We start from the raw sequence: 23325 nt of genomic DNA, 5'->3' as shown, positions 1-23325 counted from the left end.
CAGCACCATCAGCATGAAGTGTCTGTCCTGTGAAGTCTACTTATTCACACTCTCTGCACCAGAACAGGAGCAAATGTCATTATTCCAGGAGATCCCCAGACTCTCTCCTCTCTTGCTGCCTCAGTCCAAGCACCAATACATGTATTCCTGGGGGCATCCCAAAGGGCTGACTTAGAACTGAGCATGAGGAAAAAAAGCAAAACCAAACTCTGCAGCTGTTTGTGAGAGCTGTAGAAAGTGCATGCTGCAATATGACACTGCTGATGGTAAATTTCTGCCATGACAAGAGCTGGCTTTGGGGCCACTTTCCAGTATGACCCCAAAGGAGCCTGCTCCCGAGCAAGGCCACATCATTCAACCTCAGCTCAGTGAGACTATCAAGGGCCATACAACAGTGTCCTACAAAGTGCAGCTTGGGCAATTACAGACTTTCTCTGCTTGCCCCAGCCTTGTTGACTATCACCACCCCCATGATGAGCAGGCTTCTCCCATCTTGGTCGGCACAGAGGCGCACAGAGCTCAAGAGTGGCACCTCTGGCGCCAAGTCTCTGGGGAGAGCTCCCCAGGACTCACTGTCTCCTTGCTGGCAGCAGCCTGCTCCCTGGCTGCATCCCTGCAGGGTGAGGGCTCTGCTGAGGTTCTCCCAGGAGGGAAGCACTGAGTGGCCTGTGAGGAAGCACAGCAAGAGAGGAGCAATGCAGCCATGGGAAGAATTTGTAGCGTGTTGCTGGTGTTTCCTCTTGCTTGTGATTCCACAAGGTGAGCTCCTCTCTGCTGCTCTGCCTGAGCACAGTTGGAGAGTTGATTTGGGATAGAAAGGAAGTGCAGAGGAGAAGCCTTAGAGAGGTGTCCCTGGAGGCATCCTGGTGCAGATTCAGGAAGTGCTTGGTGAACCTCAGAGTGAAGGCAAACTCTGAACCGAGGCTGTACGCAAGCAGAGAAGCTGAGCATTTTTGCCAATTAGCTTGGGGACCAGAAGCTGGAGAGCTGACTTACAATGGAGTTTGTCCCCACTCAGCCCATGCACAACACGCTGTGGGGCATCCGGGCCGCAAGAGGCTGAGCCACAGCCACAACCAGCCCGTGCCTGTGGTTCCCAGGGCAGCCGCCGGTGCTAGCAGTGACGCTGCTGGCTGCAGGTCTGTGAAGACATCCTCTGCACAGACAGAACAGGACTATGGCCATAAGACCAAGACCTCTGGAGCATCTGCTACGTGTGAAGACAGCTTAGCCCCTTAGTGGGTTGGAGCAGGAGTGACTGCCATGGCTAGGAACCTCCTGTATCCATGAGTGTTTGCTCTACATCCAGGATCTCCCTGGAGCACATCCTGCTGGTGCATCCTAGCTGCGTGGGTGCCCATGGTGGGATGCCATGGGCTGCATCCATGACATGCTCCCACCTTGCCATTGCCATGGTGATGGGACAACTGCAGCTCCCAGCTGCCTGTTGCCACAATGTTGCCACGGTTACAGCACGTCACAATTTGGGCATTTGGCTCCATCCTTGTCCTTGCAGGGGAACAAGGGCTGCCCTTTCCCATCAGGTGCCCGTGATTGCACACACCTCCAGCCATGGCAAAGCCCCTGCACTCCATATGGAACCAAGGACCCGCGGGCTGCCTGGCGTTCCGCAGCCCTGGCAGCCCTTGCACGTGGCAGGAGCGAGCCGGGCTCGGCAGGAGCCCAGGCTCCGTGGGAGCCCGGCTCTCCAGCTGCCTTCCCTCACCAGCTGCCTGCGTCTGGGGCTGCAAACAAACAAACAAACACCCAGACCCAGCAACTCATCCCCTCCTAACGACTGTAATTACAGCAAGGCAGCTGGTGAGCGGTGCGGTGCTTGAAACCTGGTGTGTAAACACGGCCCGGCTTTCTCTTCCACTGCTCCAGCAAAAGCAAGCTCCTTCAGGGGAGCAGTAATTTCAGGGCTGGCAGGAGGGGGTCCGCGTCACTGCGGTGAGGGCTGTGGCTGGAGACTTTCATCTTGGCTTTTTGATGCAGGGCAGGGGAATAGAAGATGGCAGCTGGCAACAACACACCTGCAACATTGCCTGCTCCAAGCCATTTTCCGCCTACCAGGGGGTAGCCAGGTCTCCTGGCCCTTCCCAGCCCCAGGGCCAGTTGCCGGCTCCCTCCTCCCTCACCAAGATGGGTCAAAGTGGACAGGGAGTCTCACTGAGACACCCACTGTCCAGGGTGGGCCTCAGTGCTCCAGGAGTGAGAAGAGACAACTCGTGTCTGGAAGAGCCAGTGGCCCAGAGGCATGAAGTGGTGTCTGGGCAACACTGCTGGCCTCCTGGCTACCTCACACCACCACTTCCAGGACTGTGGCTGCTCCAGAGCCAGCTAACCAAGAGCGAGCGCTCAGACATCTTGGTGATGGGCATCCTTTGAGACCAACAGGTGCAGTTACTGCAGACCGAGGTGACTAGAAACTCTCCTGTGATGTCACCTCTTGCACACTGTCCCCTGTAAGAAGGACAAGATGCACAAATACACCCAAACATATCCCTCCGGGTTCCTGCTGTCCTGTCCCCTGGTCCAAACTCTCTGCTCTGCCTAGAGGTCCCTTTGGCACCACTGGAGAGGAGCTGCGTGAGGAGCAGCGTGGAGGGGATGGGGTTTGGGGAGGCCCTCTGGAGTGGCTGTGAGGGTAGGGGAAGGTCAGGAGAGGTGATGGAGAAAAGAAGGGCTGTCCTGCTTGGAAGAGGCAGCCACAGTGAGATACCTTGCTCACTACTTTGCCTTCCAGCCCCTGCACTGCTTCCTGGCACTGCCAGGGTAAAGCTTTCTGTTGTCTTCCAGCATATCCACACTCCCCAGCCACAGAGGGATCCCAGGAGAGAGCACGTTCTGGCAGCCTGGCCAGCCTCCTTCTCCATGGCCTTCCCTTCCCTCAACCGAGGGGACTTATGGCACTTCAGCCAATTGCACTGGACACAGGAGAAGAGCTCCCATACCTCCTCGCTGCCCAGCACTGTGCCTCATCTGGAGTGGTGGCCCTGCAAGATGGAGCTCTGCCACGAGGCAGCAGTGGGGATCTGGCACCTTATCCCGAGCGTCCAAGTCCTTGAGCTTAGGGGTCCTTGACTCAAGTGCTCACTCACCGTCATCGCGTGCCTCCTCGGCTGTCCTCTGTGTCCTGCTCCTGCTGCTTGCCCAGCTTCCCAGCTCACCACATTGGGATCCCGAGACAACTCTGGCACCCATCTGAGTGCACCTATGGCCTTTGGGGAAGGAGGTGGCACATGGCTGGCCAACATCAGGAGCTTTGTCTTCCTCATGCAGTGCCAGCTGAGTGTCTGGGATGGCAAAGAGGGAGGGACGGGAAAAGAGGTGCTTGCAACAGTCACCTGGCAGCAATGCCAAGCTCAGCACTCATAAAAGAAGTGTCACATGCCAGACAGGTTAGGCTCTGGGCATGGCTTTTGCAGGACATGAGGTGCTGTGACTGCTCCTGGAGAGGGTTACCTTAATGAGAGCTCGCCATAAAGCCCTGGTACTATGAGCTGGGACAGCTACGTGCCCAAGGTGGTGTCTTTCGGACACTTCTGGGATTTTATGGTCAGGGATACATGCCTGGCTGCTGGCTGTGGGTGGGCAGGGGCCTCACAGCCCTATGGCTGGGTCAGGATTCCCTGTCATACCCAGACAAGGACCCTGTCCTCTGGGGGTGGGTACCAGCAGTGGTGGTTATTGGCTGGACGCACAGCGAAACCCTGCCTTATGCAACAGTGCCTTGATGCATTTGTATATGCAGAGCCAGGGTGTTAAATTCACTGCTCTGGACAAATTCCAGCTCAGATAACTGTACCTGTTATAAACCCCTTCCTCACATTTTCGACTCAGGGCACTGCTTTTCCTTTGCTGGCGGAGAGTGCTGTGGCCTTTGCCACTGCTCTTGGGGATGTGATGCCCGGGGTGGCATTGTGTTGGCCCTGTCAGAACCAGGGCAGGTGCCAGCAGCGCCCAGCCTGCCGGGCGGGTGACACTGCCAGGCGAAGCGGAGGCTGCGCATCCAACTCCTGCTGACGTAACTCCTGGGAGGCAGCCGGCAGCCGCCAGTGGGGAATTGGCCCGCACCTCTTGGAGCACCCGGAGAGCCGTGCAGAGTGGAGGTAATTGTTAAAAGCGGGCGGAGATAGGCTGAGCGTGGAGGGCAGGAGGCCAGCGAGGTGGCTGACACCTCAGCAGCGCTGGCTTCGTTTGCTCAAGCTGGGCTTGGTTCACTACCTCTCCATGTTTTTGTGGCTGTGAGCTAACACCTCGTGCTGCAGGGATCAGAGGGAGCCGGGTGGCTGCTTTGCAGAGCCTTGCAAGACCTTCCCTGACAGCCTGGGCTCAGCACTGGAGGAGGGGGACACGGTGAGGCTGTGCCAAGGGCATACCCAGTGCTGGTGCTGGCATGTCCATGTGAGTCAAACCTGCTGTGAGACCCCAGCACTGCTCACTGCAGGAGGGCAGACATGCAACTGTGCAGGCCAGAGCACGGAGGTGCTCTTGCAAGGATTGCGTGGAGGAGCGTGGAGCCTCTCCTCATCGCTGTGGGATGGTGGCCATTGCTCGAGCATCTCCTGAGCCACCTTCACTCAGAAGCCAGGCTGGAGAGCAGGACCAGGCTAGAAGCAGCATCCCCCCAACTCTGGCCAAGGCCCTGGCTTCCAGCATTGCTAGCCAGGAAGGGAATACCCAGCACTGCTGCCTCCCTTGGAAAAATGGACCAGGCCTTGCTGATGCCAGCTCTCCTTGGCACCAGCATATAGCAGACTGCACCAAGGCACAATCATGCCCCACAGGCAGCCTTGGCTCTCCCATTTTTCCAAGAGCTACAGGATGCCCCTACCTGGGCTGTGGGTGTCACCCGGCTCAGCACAGCGCTGGCTCCTGGACACCTGGGGCCCTTTCCACAGTCGCACATCTCCAAAGTGGAGCCTCTTGTCCCACAGGTATAACCTGCCCTCGTCCTCCCCCCGACACTGCCTCGCACACGGCCGGGCTCAGAAGTGGTAGCCGGGCCCTGTCTTGCTCACTGCCAGCCTGCACGTCACCTGCTCACCCGACGGGCCAAGCCTCCCTGCTTGCCAGTGCTTCTAGCAAAGCAGCGTCTTCAGCACTCACCAGCAAGGGCTCCATCTCCTTGCTCACTCTCTTGCCTTCTGCCTTGCAGACCTCCCTCCCCAAACCCCAGGCGGCTGCACACCCCCAGCACAACCCTGACGCATCCCCGGCTCGTCCCCTGCCACGAAGCAGACACAATGTGTCTGCACTAGCTGGCCAGCCTGGCACTCTTACCCCCGCCAAGCCAGCGGTTCCGCTCCCATCCCACCCTGGGACCTTGCACGCCAGTGCAGCCCCCATCTGCTGCTCAGCTGTGGCCAGTACAGCAGAGGTCCCAGGGCGGGAGAGATGTCCCTGGGCTCTTCTGCTGAGCAGGCTTCTGCACTCAAAGCCAGCCTGAGTCCAGCTCCTTCGCCAGCTGCAGGGGATACTCAGCACTGCTGAAGCTGCCTGGTCTCCGGCACTGCCAGCTCACACAGGAGGAGAAGCACAAGGGTCCATGCAATGGCCTCACAAGCTGCACGAGGTTGCACAGCAGCTCATGGCATCCCTACACCTCCCCCAGGTGTCGCCTTGGGCCCCAGGGCCTCTCTGAACATCGCCACTCTGCGATGCAATGAAACTGCCTTACCAGGCTCCCCTCGCCCTGGCACCTTGGCCTCCTCACAGCCTGATTCATGACCCATGTGGTCTCTTTGCCAGGTTCCTGCCATCTGATCCTTCCCAACAGATACAGCCCCTCACTGTTGGGCTGGCTGCCAGTTGTCATCCTGTAGACCCCTCACCCGCACCCTCATTCTCCCCACTGACAAGTATGAGGTGCAGGAGCCCCAGGCTGCGCTGACCCTGGCGGGCAGCGAACGCTAACTCTTTCCCAGGGCAGAGCTGTGAATCTGTTTTCCTCCTGATTCAAGGCACTCCCTCTGCTTCCAACATCAAAAAGACCTCCATGGAAGGGAAAGACAATGGGAAAATCCATCCATGAGTAGAAATGTCTTGCACTTTCAGCAACCAAGTAACACCTGGCAGAGCAAGACTAGGAGCCTGAGAACGGCGGCTCCGTGCCTGCTCGCTTCCTCGGCCACGGCTCCTTGGCCAGTTGGCTCCCCGGCCTGCCTGAGCCCAACACCTGCCTCTCCCAAAGCCCGTCAGCCCCGGGGCAGCATGCAAGGAGTGACAGGTGAGTTGGCAGGAGCCAGGCTCTGGGTTCCCTCGGCACTTCTTCAAAACCAAGCCCTTCGCACGCAGTGTTTCTGCTGTGACGAACCTGCAGACATCAAGGAGAAGTAATTTGCTGGAATTCTTTTGGCCAGGCGTGTCCTGACGCCCACATGCTCTTCTCGCCTGTGTGGACAGGAGACACGTGCTCTGATGTTTCCCGACACCCGGCCCTGCTTCTGGCTTGTGGTCTCTGGAAATGCTCACAGCGGGGGGCTGGGTTTATTTCTATCCACACACCAGCTGGGAGCTGAGGCCTCGGAGCTCACATGTGGGCATTAACTTGGGGTTTGCTCTTCCCAGGACACAGGACATGAGATACTAAATGTGCAGGGTTTTGCAAAGCATCCCAAGCCAGGTACAAAGCAAAACCAGCTCTAAAGAGAACAGTGATGGTCTGCCTGTCCCTTGCTCATCGTCCCTGCATCTATTGAACATCCTTTAGCTTTCGGCAAGTCCTATCGCATATCCAAGCTTCCCTTCTCTGCTTTCCCAGTGCTGGGGCGCTCTGCTCCAGCTGGTGCTGCCGCAAGCACAGCCATGAGGGGACGGCGAGCACAGATGCGCATCCCCCGTCCCTGGCGAGGCTCTGGCGCGCTCTGCCATAGCTGGGCTCCGTGACCACCGGGCTCAGCCTGAAGTGCTGAGTTGGCTGAATGCAGGCCAGGAGAGCTGCTGCCCTCCTGCAGCACGAGCAGGGGCTGGGAGCGACCCAGCCGCAGCCACCGAGAATCCGATGGCAGCAGCATCCCACCGATCCCGGCTCCCACCGCCCTCCTCAGCCCCGGCTGGCTGCACATGGGGGCTGGGAACACCCTCTCTGCGGCTTCCCTCCTAATAACGAGAGGATGACGCCATGTGCGCAAGCTGTTCCTAAGGGAGGAATGTCCTTTTTTCCCGTGCCATGTCGCGGCCAGATAAGTACAGGCCTTGGGCTTGGCAGCCTCCGCACAGCTTGCTGTCGCAAAGTGTACCTTCCACATCTGGCCTGAATGGGCCACAGCTGCCAGAGCTGCCCCCTCCCTCTTCCCAGCACATCTGGGACAGCCAGTGTGGGGCAGCTGAGGCTGGGGGTAACAGGGCCAGCAGGGGAGAGGTTGGATGTGCTGGGAAGCACCGGGTGAGCTCCGCTGTGGCAGAGTGCAGGCAGGGTGCCAGGAGGCCCTAGAGCTGCTCTGCAGTGAGTGACCCTTCTGCAGCCTGAGAAGGGACCCTCTGGCTGTGTCATGGGCCTTATGCTGTTACCGATCCCCTCGTGGCTATATTGCTTTTCTATAGGGAACCAACTACAGGGCACCCCCTCTCACACTTATACAGCTGTAGGGGACCTATCTATTCTCTTATAAAGACCCCACCTTTTGCCTGTTGGCCTTCAGACCTTTCCAGTCCCCTGCACTGAGAGGATCCTGCTGGCTCCACATGCCTGCACCTTGCAGGAGGCTGCACACGTGCACCCTGGCACAGCAGCACGCACACCGTGGCCTTGCTGCGTGCTTGGGGCTCTGCCGGTTGCTCCCTTGGGGGAAAGGTGCCTAAGCTCTGCCAACCCTGGCCTGCCATGAAGATGTGCCGCCTTCAGCAAGAGCAAAGTGTCCTTGGCTGAACCGGCCCCGCGAGGGCAGCACAGTGACAGTGCACGCTGCATGCACAGGTGACAGCCAGGGCAGTGTCTGCTGCCAAGGCTCCCCCTTTCTCACTGCATCCTGCTTTGCCAGCCTGCAGCATGGCATAGCCCATTCCCTGTATGCCCTGGCCTCTGCGCTGCCTTTTCCAGCGTGCCTGGTGCTCAGAAGCGCTGCTGTGGCAGATGCCCCCTGCACATCAGCCAGCAGGCAGGCAGAGTGGGGAGGAGGCCTCCAGCATCCCCGGGGTGCCTGGAGCCCGGAGGAACCCACTGCGGTGCGAGCAGGCAGCGCGGCTGGAGGCAGCCTGCCCTCCGCCGGGGGTGAGGGGAAGGAGATGGAGATGGGGGCCAGGGTCAGAGCACGGCTGGGTCTTGGGACGGGCATCACCGGGCAGGGCAGCCCTGCATGCGTGCTGGGGACAGGAGGATCCACACGCGTGCGCACTGGGGTGGTGTGCATGCGTGTGCAACGTGTGTGTGTGTGTGTGTGTGTGTGTAAGCATCCGCTGCCCTCTGCTGAGTGAGCCTGGGCAGGTCGTCACAGCTCATGGCAGCCGGTCCCTGCAGCCCCTGGGCTGAGCCCGTGTCCCCCGTGTGCTGCCCGTCCTGGACGGGCTGGGCAGCTGCACAGCGACTGCCCTAGGTGCAGACGGGTTCATTATGGTCTGTTTTTCCCTCCATCCAGCCCATGCTCCACCCCTGGACCATGAGGGTCCCCAAGGGACCATGATACAGGAGAGTGATGCCCCAACTCCAGCTCCAACCAAGCAGGTCCATGTGAATTAATAACCATGAGCTGGAGAGTCACAGCTGCCTGGCTGTCAGCAGTTGGGTGTGAGGGGATACCAGCACCCCTGCCCAAGCCCTCTGCACCGAATGGTGCTGGAGGAAATGAAATCACTGCCTCCAGCAGCCTATGCTCCCCTCTGTCCCCTGCCAGAGGTTTAGTGCCCAACCTGTACAGCCTGCAACTGTGTTGTGCCAGCGGGGCCCAGCCAGGCACTGTCCCCATGTGCTGGCAAGCACAGTGACACTGAGAGCAACAGGGAGGGCCGCAAACGCAGGTCCAGCCTCCCTCCCCTGCTTGTCTGGGGTCTGCAAGAAAAGGCTTTGCCCCCTGAAGGGTCTCCAGTAGGTCTAGGGGGTGCCTCGAGATGCCAGATGGGTGCTACTCTGCTTTCCATATGTAACGTATTCCCTTATCAACTCCTAAATGGTCCACTTGGTTTAAAGCCTCTGGAGGAACGGAAGGGGAAATCTCTGGTTACATTTGTGCTCCCAGAGCAAACAGTCCCAGGGCATCCTCTAGCACAGCAGCATCACTGTCCCCATGGGAATTACTAGATCTGCCCCAGTGTGATTTTTGCCTTGGGCTAATTAGCACTGATCCAGGCACTGCCAGCCCACAGTTTGACAGCTGGCCTGAGTCAGGGACAGCCCTTTGGCACGGGGACAGTCCCTAGGCACAGGGTCCCTGTTCACAGGATGCATTTGACAATCTGGGGTGCAGCTTAGTCACATATTTACTGTGCCCCACCAGCCCTCTCCCAGCATGCCAGCACAGCAAGGACCGCGTTCTCACGCCTGGCGGGAGGACGAGCGCACGTGCACGTCTGTGCACCGTGATGAGACGGGCCGTCCCCCTTGGCCGTCCGCGTGCCGGTGTTTGCGCTGCATTTGCCATGTGCCCTGCAGGGCACGTGTGCGCTCTGGCAGCGCGGCGCACACACGGGCGCTCTGCGTGGGCCGGGGGGTTTTGCTCGGCGCATGCCTTCATCTACGCCAGCGGTGCTGCTGCAGAGGCCGCCTGTGCTCTGGATGCGCGCGCGGGTGGATGCCGGGCTCTGCAGGTGCTGCGGGCTCGCTGCGCGGGGGGCGTGAGGGCACACGCGTGTGAGCACACGTGTGTGAAGCGGCAGATCAGAGTCCCGGCGGGCAGCCGCGCCGGCTGCAGGAATCCCTGCCTCCCCGGCCGCGTTATAGATGACTACACTTGAAAGCATTTTTTCCCCCTTAGCCACCAGATCTCACTTGGAGAAGAAAGGGAACTGGGCACTTTATCTTCATTAGCAGCTGGGAGCCTCATGGGGCGGCTTTTGTCCAGGTGACACTTCCTCTACCCCTGCTCTTATCCGCTGTCCTCACTCATTAGCCCTTATGAGCTGGGCAAAGGGTCCAGGTTCTCCAGCCACCCTGGTACGGCCAGACACCAACATCCCCAGCCCTGGCAGTCACCAGCATCAACAGCCCCAGCTCCCTCTAGGCAGCAGGGCTAGCGAGAGTAAGGGAGATTACCTTCCCCCGTCTACCGGGGGAGACCCTGGAGTCATTTTTGGCCCCAAAAGGCCCCTTTAGTTGTAATTTGACCCCATGTCTGGGGCTGTCTAAGGATCTGGAGGGGCTGAGGGAAATGGAGGTGGCTCCACCGCCAACCCCCACCAGCAGGACCGGAGAGGAGTGGGCTGAGGGCAGCCCTTCCCTTGGAGCTGTCACTGGGAAGCATTCATGCCCGCATCCGTTAATACCCAGTAACCATGACAACTGGCAGGGAGCTGTCATTCTATCCCCAGGCTGGCCACCACCGGGGTCCTCGTGCAGGGAAGCAGAGGGGTCTCAGGGCAGCAGCCTCCCTTGGGTGGCTGCCACATGTGGGTCGCTGCCGAGGTTGGGAGCAGCGGGGGGCGAATGCGGCACTGCTCGTGCTCTGCAGGGTGCCGGACCAGGGGGGCTCCTGCTGGGGCCGGACCCGGGTGCTGGTGCCGTGGGGAAGGCTCTGGAGAAGGCAGCGGCCTGGACGGCCTCCGCTCTCCTCCTGCTAGCCCCAGTGCTGGGGGGTTCAGAGAGACGGTGGCGGGGAGGTGTCGGGGGGGCGCCTGCCTTAGGTAACATTCCTTCCCACTTAAAAGGAGCCATAAATCACTCACTCTTTATTAAAAGCCCTGCCCGACTGGGAGAGAAATGTCAGGAGCATAAATCAACCGTACTGCTCTCTTGCAAGGGTGCCTTGCCAAGGGGTGCAAAGCAGGGACTGCTGCTTCCACTGTCCCAGAGAGGGCACGGCACAGCCCTGCTCTTTGTCTGTGTCCCCATGGACAGTGGAGGAGGATGAAGCCCAAGGCCAGGGACAGGAGCTCTGGAAAGTCAGGCCTCCCCGTGCAAAAGAGGTAGCCTGGAATAAAAACAGGGCCCACAAGCTGTCCAGGGGCTCCCTACTTCTGCCTCCCTGGGCACAGGGCCTGGACAGCATCCCAGCCAGAAGAAGGATGGCAGGAACCTGTGTCCAGGATGCTGCGAAGGTGGCAATGCGGCTCCTGCAGTGGCGAAGGAGTCCCAGGGATGGGAATAGCTGAGTGAGCCAGCAGTTGTAGGCAGAGAGCACCCTCTCCTGGGGCTACGGGAAAGGAAATCCCTTCTCCTTCCTGCCTTCCTGGAGGGAGCGTGAGTGGCCAAGGACCAAACGTGGTGATGGGCACCGCCTCTGCCCTGGCACACGGCCTTTGCTCGGGAACCAAAGATCCCCGGCTGAAGCCAAACAAACACAACCCAAAAGACCATGACTTATTGCTGTCAACCAGGATTTGGGGCTAAAGGACAGCAGCTAGGCTTGTTTTGCCCACAGCACTGTAGCGTCCCTTTCCAAGGACTAAGGACCAGATACACTTTGCAGGGATGCCTGTGTCTGCCTCGCATCTGCATGGGCCGGTGCCAGGGCTGCAGCAAGACAGCAAGAGAGAGCCTGGCCAGCAGAAGGACTTACTTATGCAGCATGAAAGCAGCCCTCACAGAGGTAGCTGTGCCTGTTGTCTCCTGTTTTTCCAGTTAGATGTGTGGCTTAATATAGCACCACTTATGTTGTAAAACATCACTCATAAAATACACAGGATGTGCTGTGTGGGAGCATTTGCAAGCCAATCCTCGACTGCTTTTTGATGTTAGCTTGGAAATTGCAGCGTCCTGGCAACGGCTGCTCTCTGTGCTTTATGTGCAGCGGGGCCAGACCTTGCTGGGGTGCAAGCCTACAGAAGTCTCCCGGCTTTGAGCACCCGTCCTGAGATGTCTGCCCAGAGCAGAGGGGCTGCAATGCTTGCCCAGAGCCTCCCTGCAGCAGGAGCAAGGCAGGAGCAAGGCAGGTCTCTCCCCAAGGCTGAGGGCTCTCGACCCTCTCTAGAGAGTGCTGCGGCCTTCGGCAGATGCCATAGGTACTAGGTCCCTGGGAGCAGCCAGCAGGTGGGATCAGCCCCATTTCCAGGGCTCGGCATGGGATGAGCCCCATCAGCTTCTTTGGGGCATTACCATGGGTGCAACCACCCTGTTGTAGGGTGGCTGCTCAAGCCCGAGACCACGCTGTATTCATGGGACAGAAGATTCAGGTCTGGTGACAGAGGAGATGTTTGGCAGTGAGAGCTACTAAGGGGCTCTGAGGGACTCGTGCCTGAGTATATCTCAGTCCGCGCTGCTTGGGAAAAGGTTGAGCTGGTACCATCGGAGTCTCTACTTAGGTAGCAGCAGCAGTGGGTATGGCAGAGCATGGAACTGGGAGATCCTCAGCTGGGGGGACGGGCAGCAATAGGGGCAGCCACTGGCACTGCCAGCACTGGCTGTGTACACTGAGGATGCAACAAGTGTCTCTGCAATGGGCTCTGTCTCCTGCAGAATCAGGCCCACAGCCACACGCTCCCACCCCGGCCTGGCTGTGACAGTGTAGGAAATCTATGTCCTTGGCTATTCCCAGCCGCACTGCCCTTTCTCCCATGGCTTCCCCAGAGAGGAGGAGGCTGCTTTGGGACAGCTGGCTGAGCAGCATCAGGACACAGTCAGGCAGTTTCTGTGCAGCCAAGCATCACCACGTGCGGATGCTGAGCACTGGGGACCCCATCCTGTGCACAGAGAAGAGCTTGGCTCTGCAGGGTGCCACAGGCCACAAAAGGAGAGGCAGCCAAAGTCTCTTGATCCTCCTACCTCAGCCCCGACCCCAGCTGGATGGGCATTGACTGGGGGGAGAGAAAGGGGGCAAGAGGGAGGGAGCTGAGATCTTCTTGTTTAGGAAAGTGCCGGGACTCTTCCATCAAAGGGAAGGAAGCTCTAGGCGAAGGGCTCAAGCTTTCATGAACTGCTCGATGCAAAGCCTGGCCCTCATGGGTCTTTTTCCTAGTGCAGGAGAGTCCATAAAGCAAGCCCTGAGCCAGCCCGTGCAGCACGGCTTTCCTCTCGGCTGCGCTGCAGGCAGCGGGACTGGGATGCCTGGTGCTAGGGCACTGTAGGACGGGCAGGGGTCACAGGCACTGCACGGCTGCTGGCCCATGGCCAGTCCGTGGCCAGAGCCCGGCTGCAGTGAAGGGGCCAGATCCAGCAACAAGGAGCTCAGCTCCCGTCTCCTTCCCTGGACTCCCCAGGTCCCTGCTGGATCCTTGGAGCAACTGAGGGTGATGGGCAGCAGCTACGGCTCCAGCACCGCAGGGCCTCAGGGACCCCTCTCAGTGGCTCTGGCACCTGGGAGAAGGTTCCAGCTCCAGGGCAAGGGAGAAGGAGCATTGCTGGGTGCCCGCCACTGCAGTGGGCTGCCTCACAGCCCAGGGGCTCTGCCCACCCCAGGGAGCGTCTCTCCCAGCTGGGCTGACCCAAGCTGCCCTGTTGTTTCCCACGTTCTCTCCTGCCTGTCACTGTCATATTTTGCATTTCTCCCTCTATCTTATCTCCCTGCCGGCTCACCCCTTTGCAGCTGGGCTCTTGTTTTCTCTCTGCCCTCTCCCTTGTGCCTCAGCCCCACCTGCTCCGGCTCCAGCCCAGCTCCTGTGCTGAAGGACCTCGAGGCAGGCCCCTGATAAGGGCCAGACCAAACAAGAACCTTTTGTGCCACACTGAGCTCATGTGGAGGAGCTGGGCAATGGCCTGGCTTGGGCAGAGCAAGAGAGGAACAGGCAGGACCGGCAATGCAGTGCCTCCACACAGTGTCATGACGTTGTGGCAACTGCCTTGGTTTCCCCAGCTCTCCAGCAATCCTTGCTCTTCCCATGCCCCCCAAAGCATCCCTGCAGCTGGGCAGGGAGACGGGATCTTACCGAGGGCTGAGTCAGGAGCAGGGCCCTCAGCAGGGCCCTGGGAGCCATGTGTCCCACTGAGAGTTGCTGTCAGCGCCGAGCCCTGTGAGCACAGCGGGGCTGGCAGGCAGCAAGTGCAGGGAATAAAGTTCTCCCCCCTGTCAGCCTGCTGCTGGGTTAATATTCCCTCTAACGACAGACGGCTCCTTTTATCCCCTCTCACACTCCTGCTAGTGATTTAATCTTGGAACAAGCCATGATTATTTCCTGTACAGCTGCTTCCCTTGCTTCCAGGCCAGACCAAAGCCCCGGGCTTGACAGCATCCCACCGGGAAGGGAAGAGACCCTCCTCTAGAGCCCCAGGTCAAGCACGACCCAGTACAAGGGAGCCCCTCTCCAGCTCCCAGCCCGCCCGGTCCCCTGGCCTGCTCCCCTCTGTCTATCATGCACAGCACGACTGAGGGCCCAACAGCCGGAACCAGGGAGCCATGAGGGAACAGGAGGGGCAGTCTGGGCTGGGACCTCTGCATGGGGCTGATGAGCATCTGGAGGTACAACAGGGCCAGAAAAGTCTGTGGATCACTCAGAGTGTCTTCTGAGTCCTGGCACCCCAGCTTCATGGGCTGCAAGAGGCTGAAGCCTGTGGGAGGATAGTGGTGGGTCTCAGACAGGATCGCTGGAGTCAGCACAGCGCCAGCCTGGATGCAGGTTACCGGAGGGGCACAGGGCATCTGCATCTGAGCCACTCAGCCCTGAGCTGCCCTGGTCTCAGCTAAGGCCCACAGAGTCAGCAGGAAGGCAGGCGAGGATTCACCACCCTGCCCCTTGGCATCCCACTGGGCTGCGGTGCTCGAGCAGAGCAGAGGAGCCCTGAGCTGAGGACCGCTGCGTGGTGCTCAGCCCAAGAGTCCCAGTGAGGCCAGCAACGCCTCGCCTGGCTCTGGATAAGTCCCAGGAACATCAAGACCTGAGAGAAGGAAGTCAGCAATAAATGAGGTCGTGTAACGTTATGTTCTGGGGTAGGGACTCCGTGAGCCTCTGGGAACCCCTTTCCTCTGTTGAGTGTCTCCTGCCCCAGGAAACATCAAGCAGCCATCAGGGCATCACAGCAACGGCCACAGAGGAGCTGCTGGCATGGCCTGCAGCAGCCTGGAAAACCTCGGAGGATCAGGGCTGGCCGTGGGCCGCGCAGTAGCACCAAAGCGCGGGGGGCAGCTCCACCTGGCGGGCAGCAAGGTGCCCCCCCAGGGTCCCAGCCACCCCCACCCCAGCCACAGGCAGCAGGAGAAGGCACCCTGAGAGCCAGAGCCAATTGCACTTCCCCTGTCACCCCTGGAGAGGACAGACCGGGACAGCAGCCTTGCTCTGGGATTTCGTGCAGCACCTGCCTGCAGATGCACAGGCTGCTGCACATGCACAAATGCACCTCTGCCTGCAGTGCCTGTCCTGAGCACAGCTTGGTGAAGGGAAGGAGCTGGCCATGTCCCTGCCACCTGGGCTTTGCAATGCCCCTTCTCTGGCTGGGTGGGAGCCAGGCCTGTGAATGAGCGCAGCGGTCCCCAGCCCCGGGGCCGCTCCTTTCTGCGCCGCACAGGGGTGGAGAGAGTGCAGGGAGCCACCCGCAAGGGCGCAGGGACACTGTCGCCCCGCACCAGAGGGGCCGCGGGTCCCCAGGAGGGACACGGCAGTGCCACCTCTGCCCCCGGGCCACCCGGCTGCGGAGCCCGGCTCGCCTGGCCCCGGGAGCGGGTGGCCGGGCCCCGCTCGGCTCGGCAGCCGCGAGAGGGCAGCACCGCCCCGGCCTTGGGCAACCGGGCAGCCGCGGCCCCGCTCCGAGCTCCAAGCACCGGGCCCGGCTCCCGCCTTGCACCCGCACCCCGTGCCGGGCGCGGGCAGCCCGGCCTCATGGAGGCGCGGGAGCCTCCATCCTCCTCCTCTCCAGCCCTCGGCAGCCACCCCTGCCTGGCTCCTCCTGCACTTTAACTAGGCAAGTAATAGTGCCACCAGCACAGGTCCAAGGGCTGTGTCCCAGCCAGCAGCACAGCCCGCTTAGAGACTGCTTGTTTCATGGAGCCTGTCTTACTGAAGCCTTGCTTTCTTCTAAATGCTTTCAGAAAATAGCTTTAGGCCCTCTACAGCTAGAGAAGACTTTCTCTACAGCTGAGAAGACTTTGCCACCACAAGATCATATGAATATGGTTACAAACATATGAACATCCCATGGCTACATGCAAACCTTCCTGGTTATATCTCACTGTCCCACACAGAGCCAGGAGTTTCTCCTTCCCTTGGATGCTTGGGCAGCAGCAATTCTGGGAGGGATGTGGGCTGTGAACACGGCCCTAGCAGCAGTCCCCAGCCTTGTCCCAAGCCCACACGGGCTACTCACTTCCCACCACATCCCAGGGGCTGCCCAGTGCTGTGTTGTGCTGTGCAAGGGAGGGTCCCTCTCTGCCCAGGGCTCATGAAAGCATGATGCCTTTTCTAGCCAATTCAGGGCTGGCTTTAACTCATTTGGTTTCCACCCAGAGGAGCTGGGTATCTCTGGCTCTTAAAGCCCTTCCTAGTGCTGCTGTTTGGCAAACAGGAGGACAGAAATAGCTTCTCTCCAGGGGCTGCAGCCAGGCTGCTCTAGTCAGTTGTGCTCTGTTGTGCTGTGCTGTGCTGTGCTCTGCTGTGTGAACCTATGACTACCCTGAGATCAGAGGCTAGATGTACACATATCCTCACCCATCCTGACCCACATTAAGGCTGTATCACTGGATAAACCCAGATCACCACAGGTGTAGCCCCTCTCCCTTCAGGAACATCCTGATAAAAGAACAATTAGAGAAGGATCAGTTGCTGCTGCTTGATGGGTAAAGAAGAAGGGAAGATCACCTGGCCTGGGGTCAGGGGCTCTCAGGGTACACTAAGGCACAAGTTAATTTCTTCAGCCTGAGCTCAGCTGAGCATCTGTCAGCCAGGGCTTCCCAGCCCCAAGGCTCTAGCTCAGCCCAAGGTCAGTCACAGGTTGTCCTGAATGCTGTGCATGGGAGGTGGGTGTGCTGTAGGCACTAGAGCTGCCAGTCCTGCTCATCAACAGCTTCTGAGAGGTGAGTGGAGACCCTGAACTTCCTTTCTGTGGGAGTTGCTCCAGCCAGACAGTAAACATACCCGCTCCTTGTACTGGAGTGGGCAGGGAGATATGCTACCTGCCTCAACTAGGACCTCTTACAAGTGTTAAGGCCAGTGGCTCTCCAGTCTGGGAGGCAATTAGGATCAGAGCAGGGGCCCTATGATGTTCTCCATGCCTGGGGTCTTCCTATGTCCTGGGGTAGCTGCCTATCCCCAGGCTGGGATCCTGTGCATCGCTGGGCTGCAGCCCTGGCACAGCAGGATCATGTGGAAATGCTCAGAGGCAATGTAAGGGGTGGCACAGGTCTGACCTTACCCCCTGTGCCCACCTGCATAAGCAGAGCTACCCATCTCTGCCATGGGTCTCTAGATCCCTGTTCAGGACCTGACCCACCTGCTGCTTCATCCATGGGGAAATCTGTGCTGCACCCAGGAGCATAGGGAGCTCTGTTCAGTAGCCTGGGCTCAAGGCTGGCCCCACTCTTTGCTGCTGTCTGTAGCTGTGTCATGAGCAGTAGTGTTGGAAAGTGGCTGGCAGGTACCTGCAGATAACTGCCCAGTTTCTGCAGGTAGGAGTTAGCTCTTTTAGAGTCTTTTGGTGATCCTGACTGCTTTTTACCCCCACTCATTTTTAACCTCTCCTAGTATTATGCTCTCCTGTTTCAATCCCAGGAACCCTGTCCCAACTTCCAGGCTGCCATGCTGAGTGCCATAGTGCTCCAGCTCCCCATGTGGAGCACCCCTGGTTCAATACCATTTTACATAGTCCAAACTAAGGACTGGAGCAGCAAACCATCCCATGTGGTGCTGAAATGTAACTGATGTGTGTGTTGTCCCATCCCACAGAGGCACAATGACCTTTAGTAGCAAGGCTCCTGAGTATGCCAATAATATCCCAGCAAAGTCCAACAACGAATGGCTGAAGATTCCTTTGCAGTCAGGAGCCTAAGAACAGCACTGAGACTGACAATGGTAGGAGCTCTTCTCCCTTTCTCACTGGCATCCCTGGTTCTTATTTTTCCAGCTACCTGGGATGAGAATCCCAATTCCATGGAGCAGGGAAGCACTGCCTCTTCTTCATCTCATCCTGCTCAAAGCTGCTGGGAACTGAAGACTTAACCAAAGTCAAAGAGAAAAGCAAAGATGTCCCTGAGGCTACAGCTTGTGCTGCATCATTGCTTGTCAGCCTCCAGGCTGGGGCCTGAAGAGTAAAACTGAACAGGGAGAGAAGATCCACCCCCAGCAGAGCAGCTGGCACTCAGGTAAGGTGCAAAACCACTTCTTTGCCTGCACAAGGAGCCCCATTCTGCTCCCATTATCTCCTAGTCCCAGAGACTTTGCAGGAAGCCTTCACCACCAACAGCTATCTCTGAGGCAGCAGCACTGGCCTGGGCAAGGACCATGTATCCACTGACTACCTAAAGCCCAGAGCTGCTCCTGCAGGATACGATCTGCTTGGGAGGGACAGCAAAAGGCAAGAGGGGAATACTTGGCCCTGGAGTTCTCATGCTTCCCACAGCCGGAGCCTCAGGCTGCATCTCAGAATGGCTCTAGGCTGGATTTTTAAACAGGCTGCAGTCAAATCTCCCCTTCTGGGAGCTGTAGGAGGCTTCACACATCGAGCTACTCAGTGCTGGTAACTGCAAGCCCAGCTGGGGGAGGCAGGGGAAATTTCTGGCTTGGTCCTCTGTGTAAATGGTTGCAAAACCCAAATCATCTTTGCTGAATACAAATAACCCTTCTTAATGAGTCTAGGGAAGCCAATTTGGGAGAGCTCACATGGGGGAGTGGGGGAGGTTTCATCTATTGCACATGAAGCAATTTGAGAAAAAATTTGTTCCAGCAGAAGCAAGCAGGATGCAGGAGGAAGGTCTCCATTTCCTCTCTGGCAAAATTCAGCTGTGGGTTTTTGCTGAGGCCGTGTTTGTGCACACAAAACCAGCCCATCCTCAAACACGTGAAGAGAGCAGGCTCCTTCCTATTCCTTCCCTATGGCGAGGCTCCCCCATCTTCTTGGTTAAGTTGAAGGCAGCTCTGAGTCTAAAAGAGCTGAGTCGGCTTCGTCAGGAACCTTGTCCTGACTTCATCCCTTTGTGGTTTTTGTCCTCTTTATCTTGTATTGCGACCTCCAATCCTACCGAGTATTTCGGCTCAGCCCTTGGATGGGTGATGCTGGCTCAAATCTGCTTTGAATCGCCCACAACCGTGTGTGCATTTGTGCTGGCGTGTGCTCTGCACAGAGACCACTGAAGCCTCTGCAAGGAAGGAGCAGCACTTGGCTGCCCACAGCAGAGGAAATGCAGGGATGGAAATTTTCTCCTTTTCTCAGCTGAGGCAAAGGCACAGCCTCTGTCCTGCCTCCAGATTTGTCATTTCAACCCCAGGCACTGAGAGGCAGGATGGGAGTATGAAGCCTAGCTCTGAGCCTGCGCTTTCCCTTCAGACACCTTCAGCATCAGCAGTGCAGGAGGAAGTGGAGGGGCTGGCTTAGCTCCTCCTGGTTGATAATTCATTACTGCCTGTTAGCCCAGATCCATCCTGCTTCAGCTACATCCTGGCACTGACATGTGTTAATTTTACACATAAAACGCTGTATCAAAATGCATCATTGATACATTCTCCCTGAAACGCTTCCCAGCTGCCTCTCTCTGCCTCTCACTCACTTTACATGCAGGAGCAGTCCAGGCAATTGGGGTGTTTTGTTCCTAATGGATGCCTGGATAGAGCTGTAAAAAAAACAGAGCTTCAGGATCAGTCCTCCAGCTCATCAGAAATATGGGGGAGGGAGGGAAGGCAGCTCTTGCAAGGGGCAGGAGAGCCAGCAGACAGAGGGTGCAGATTTTGTCAGTGATGTGCTCAGCTCTGGAGAGGCAGAAGCAGCATCCGTGCACATGGCTGGTTTAACACGTACCATTTTGCAGTGATGCAGAAGCATCTCTTCCATCCTCTCAGAGTGCTCTGGGAGCCTTGGGTTGGAGTTGTCTCAGGGACCCAGAGGAGGCCCCTTCCCCTTTCTCCAAGGTCCCTGACATTTTCTCATGGTAATTCAATGCTGGTAATAGTCAGTGAGGTTGTAAATCTCTTTTCAGGACTGAAAATGCAGAAAGGGAACAAGAGGGGGAAGGGGAAACAGCACCACGTTTGCACAGCACGTGCTGGAGCTGTTCTCCTCAGCTTGGAGCCGGCCATGGCGAGCCAGGCTTCACTTGCATTCCCAGCAATGGTCTCATCCTCAGGAGCGCTGGGGGCTCCCCACCAAGGCCAGCCCTTCCCTGGGGACTACCAAGCCATCAGCCAGCCTTTCTCCATCCCCAAACCCTTTCCAGTAGCCTCTCTACTGATGAAAGCCCACTCAACTCCTACAGTTTTCATTCTCATCCTTCTGCTGAGGTTTTCCTAAGGCTCTGCCCCAGTCCTGTCGCTTTGGCTGCCCCCACAAGGTGCCATGCACCCCTTTGGGGTGCTCGGTGGGGCAGGGAGGCTTCATCGTTCATCTCGTGAGTGATGCAATGCGCAGCCCTCCCCACCGAGCTCAGAAGGGCTTCGCGGCCCCTCTCCTCCTCCGGCTCGCCCCCCCGTTTCCCTACCGACGGGGCTGGCGCTGTGCCTTGCCGTGCTGCCCCGGCAGCCCCCGGCCCGCCGGGGGACTGAGCGGCGGCGGCGGAAGGTCACGCCGGGGCGGCGGCGGCGGCGGGGCCGGGCCGGGCCGGGCCCCCGCCGCCGCCGAGGGGCGGGCAGCACCGGGCGCCCGCCGGGCGCTCATTGGCTGTGTGCGGCGGGGCGGGGAGCGGCGGGGCCGCGGCTGGCTGCAGCGGCGGGCGCCGAGCCCAGAGCGGGCGCGGCGGAGCATCCTCGGGCACCGCGGCCCCGGTGCGGGCCGCCTCCCCCGCAGTCCCGCGGCCTCCTATGGGCGGTGCCGGCGCCCCGGCCCCCGCGGCGCTACACGCGCGTCCCGCTCGGCCTTAGCATGGGCACGGTGCTCTCGCTGTCCCCCGCCGCCTCCTCGGGCAAGGGCGGCGGCGGCGGGGGGCTCCTGGCCGACAAGGCACCGGGCAGGGTGCCGGGCAAGGGCGAGAGCCGGCTGAAGCGCCCCGGGGTGCTCATCTCCGCGCTCACCTGGAAGCGGCTGGTGGCCGCCTCGGCGAAGAAGAAAAAGAACACCAAGAAGGTGACTCCGAAGCCCAGCGGCGGGGCCCCGGGAGGGGCCCCGGGCCAGCCTGACCCTCTGGTGGTGCAGCGCAACCGCGAGAACTTGCGCAAGTCGCTCGGGGGGCCGCCCGACGGCGCCAAGCAGGGCCCGCTGGCCGTGCCGGTGCCCACGGTGCCCTCGGCGCCGCAGGAGCTGCACCCGGGCTCCGGGGGGGGCAAGCCGCCGCCGCCGCCCGGCAGCCGCGCCCCGGGCTCGCCGCGCCGCGTGGTGGTGCAGGCGTCCACCGGCGAGCTGCTCCGCTGCTTGGGGGACTTCGTGTGCCGCCGCTGCTACCGCCTGAAGGAGCTGAGCCCCGGCGAGCTCATCTCGTGGTTCCGCAGCGTGGACCGCTCGCTGCTGCTCCAGGGCTGGCAGGACCAGGGCTTCATCACCCCGGCCAACCTGGTGTTCGTGTACCTGCTGTGCCGGGAGGCACTGCGGGGCGAAGACATCGGGAGCCAGGCCGAGCTGCAGGCCGCCTTCCTCACCTGCCTCTATCTCGCCTACTCCTACATGGGCAACGAGATCTCCTACCCGCTCAAACCCTTCCTGGTGGAGGGCGACAAGGGCCGCTTCTGGGAGCGCTGCCTGGGCATCATCCAGCGCCTGAGCGCCAAGATGTTGCGAATCAACGCAGACCCGCACTACTTCACGCAACTCTTCCAGGACCTCAAGAGCGAGGGCGAGGGCGGAGACGGGGCCAAGCACTGGACGATCAGCCTGGACCGTTAGGAGGTACCGGGCCCCCGGCGCCGGGGGCAGAAAGGGCCGCGCACGGCGGGCCGGGGGAGGCGGAGGACTCCCGGCTTCTTCCCCCCTCCCCGGCCTCCAGCGCCGCGGAGACGCTGCCTGGACCCTCCCTGCTCCGCGACAGCGAGACGGCGGCGACGACCGGAGTGGGGTGGGGGCGGGGAAGGGTCCCCTCCCGTGTGCGCGATGGGGAGGGCGGGGGGGCTGGCGGCGAGCAGAGGCTCCTGCGTGTGTTTTCTCTAGGGGAAAAAATAATAATAAAAAAAAGAGGAGGGAGGGGATCCGCAGTTGGGCGGTGGGGGCAGGCGGAGGGCCTGGCTGGGGGAGGGGATGCGGGGGGTGCGAGGCGCTTCCCGGTGGGGAGGGCAGCCCCTGCATGTGAACGTGCCCCGGCCGGCGGAGCTGTCCGCGGTGCTGGAGCCGCCGCCGCCGCCGCGCACAAAGGCGGCCGGGCCGCCCCGCCGGGCCCGGGCGCCGCCTCTGCGGGAACGGGGCTCCCCCCGCCCGGCCCGGCCCGGCCCCCCGCGCCCCTTTGTTCGCGGCCGCCCGGCCCCCGCCCCGCGGCTGTTGCCTCCCTGCCCGGTGAGGGGTCCCCGGGGCTGCTCCGGGGGCGGGCGAGGTGCCCCCCGCCCCGGCCAAGGGCCAGCGGGCGGCCCCACTGCCTCGCCATGGGCTCCCGAGGGGAGGGGAGGGCAGGGGGCTGCTGGGGTCGGGGGGAGGGAGGTCCTCTCCTCTTGCTTTGCTTCACTGGAGAATAAAGAGGTGGCCTAGATGGGCCTCGTGGTGGCTCCCTGGACTTGCTGGGCTGTGGGGTGTAAGGGGGAATTGAAGGGGGAGGTGGGAGGGTCTGAGTCATGTCCTCCTCCTCCCCCCAGGGAACATGGGAGGAAAACCCTCTCTTACGATCAGCCCCCCCAAGTTGAGCTGGGGGTCAAAGCTTTGTTTTTTGAAATATTTATTTATTTTTGGTTTTGGTGCACGAGGCCAGTCCGAACCTACCTGGATGCCTCCTGACTGCCTTGTGAGCTCCCCTTGCCTCCTCCATTACAGCTCGAAGTGCCTGCTGTCTGCCTGCTGCACCGATCTGAACTGGGTTCCCCCCACCCATGTTGACTTTGGTCTTCTGCCTAAAGCCACCCCATCCCCAGTCTCCTTCCTCCCTGTTTCTGCTCTGCAGGGCCTGACAGGCTTCACTAGCACAGCAGCAGGCTCCAAGATTTATGTTGCTAGCCCCATTACCAGCCCAGTTCTTCAGCAAACCCTGAAGAGTGGGATGGAGAAGGGGAAGGCTTTGCAATTCTCCTAGCCAGCTGCTATGCTTCTGGCTGCTGAGT

At 59.9% G+C, this 23325-nt stretch overlaps 1 protein-coding gene and 1 long non-coding RNA gene across 2 annotated transcripts; both read left to right on the top strand.

Annotated features, from left to right (window-relative positions):
* The first annotated feature begins 16975 nt into the window (after positions 1–16975).
* On the top strand, positions 16976–17972 carry LOC148595779 (uncharacterized). The gene is made up of 2 exons (XR_015914424.1): positions 16976–17030; positions 17899–17972. It is a non-coding gene; the product is annotated as an uncharacterized LOC148595779 (long non-coding RNA).
* A 2917-nt stretch (positions 17973–20889) lies between these two features.
* CDK5R2 (cyclin dependent kinase 5 regulatory subunit 2) lies at positions 20890–22103 on the top strand. Its single transcript, XM_088540342.1, has one exon. The coding sequence runs from the start codon at positions 21020–21022 to the stop codon at positions 21971–21973; it is 954 nt and encodes a 317-aa protein (XP_088396468.1). The 5' UTR covers positions 20890–21019; the 3' UTR covers positions 21974–22103.
* Positions 22104–23325: the final 1222 nt, after the last annotated feature.

Source organism: Tinamus guttatus, unplaced genomic scaffold, assembly GCF_059628265.1.
Source record: "Tinamus guttatus ecotype Peru unplaced genomic scaffold, ASM5962826v1 Tinamus_guttatus_pri_ptg000060l, whole genome shotgun sequence".
NCBI classification, from domain to species: domain Eukaryota; kingdom Metazoa; phylum Chordata; class Aves; order Tinamiformes; family Tinamidae; genus Tinamus; species Tinamus guttatus.
This window is presented reverse-complemented; position numbering and strand designations above follow the sequence as displayed.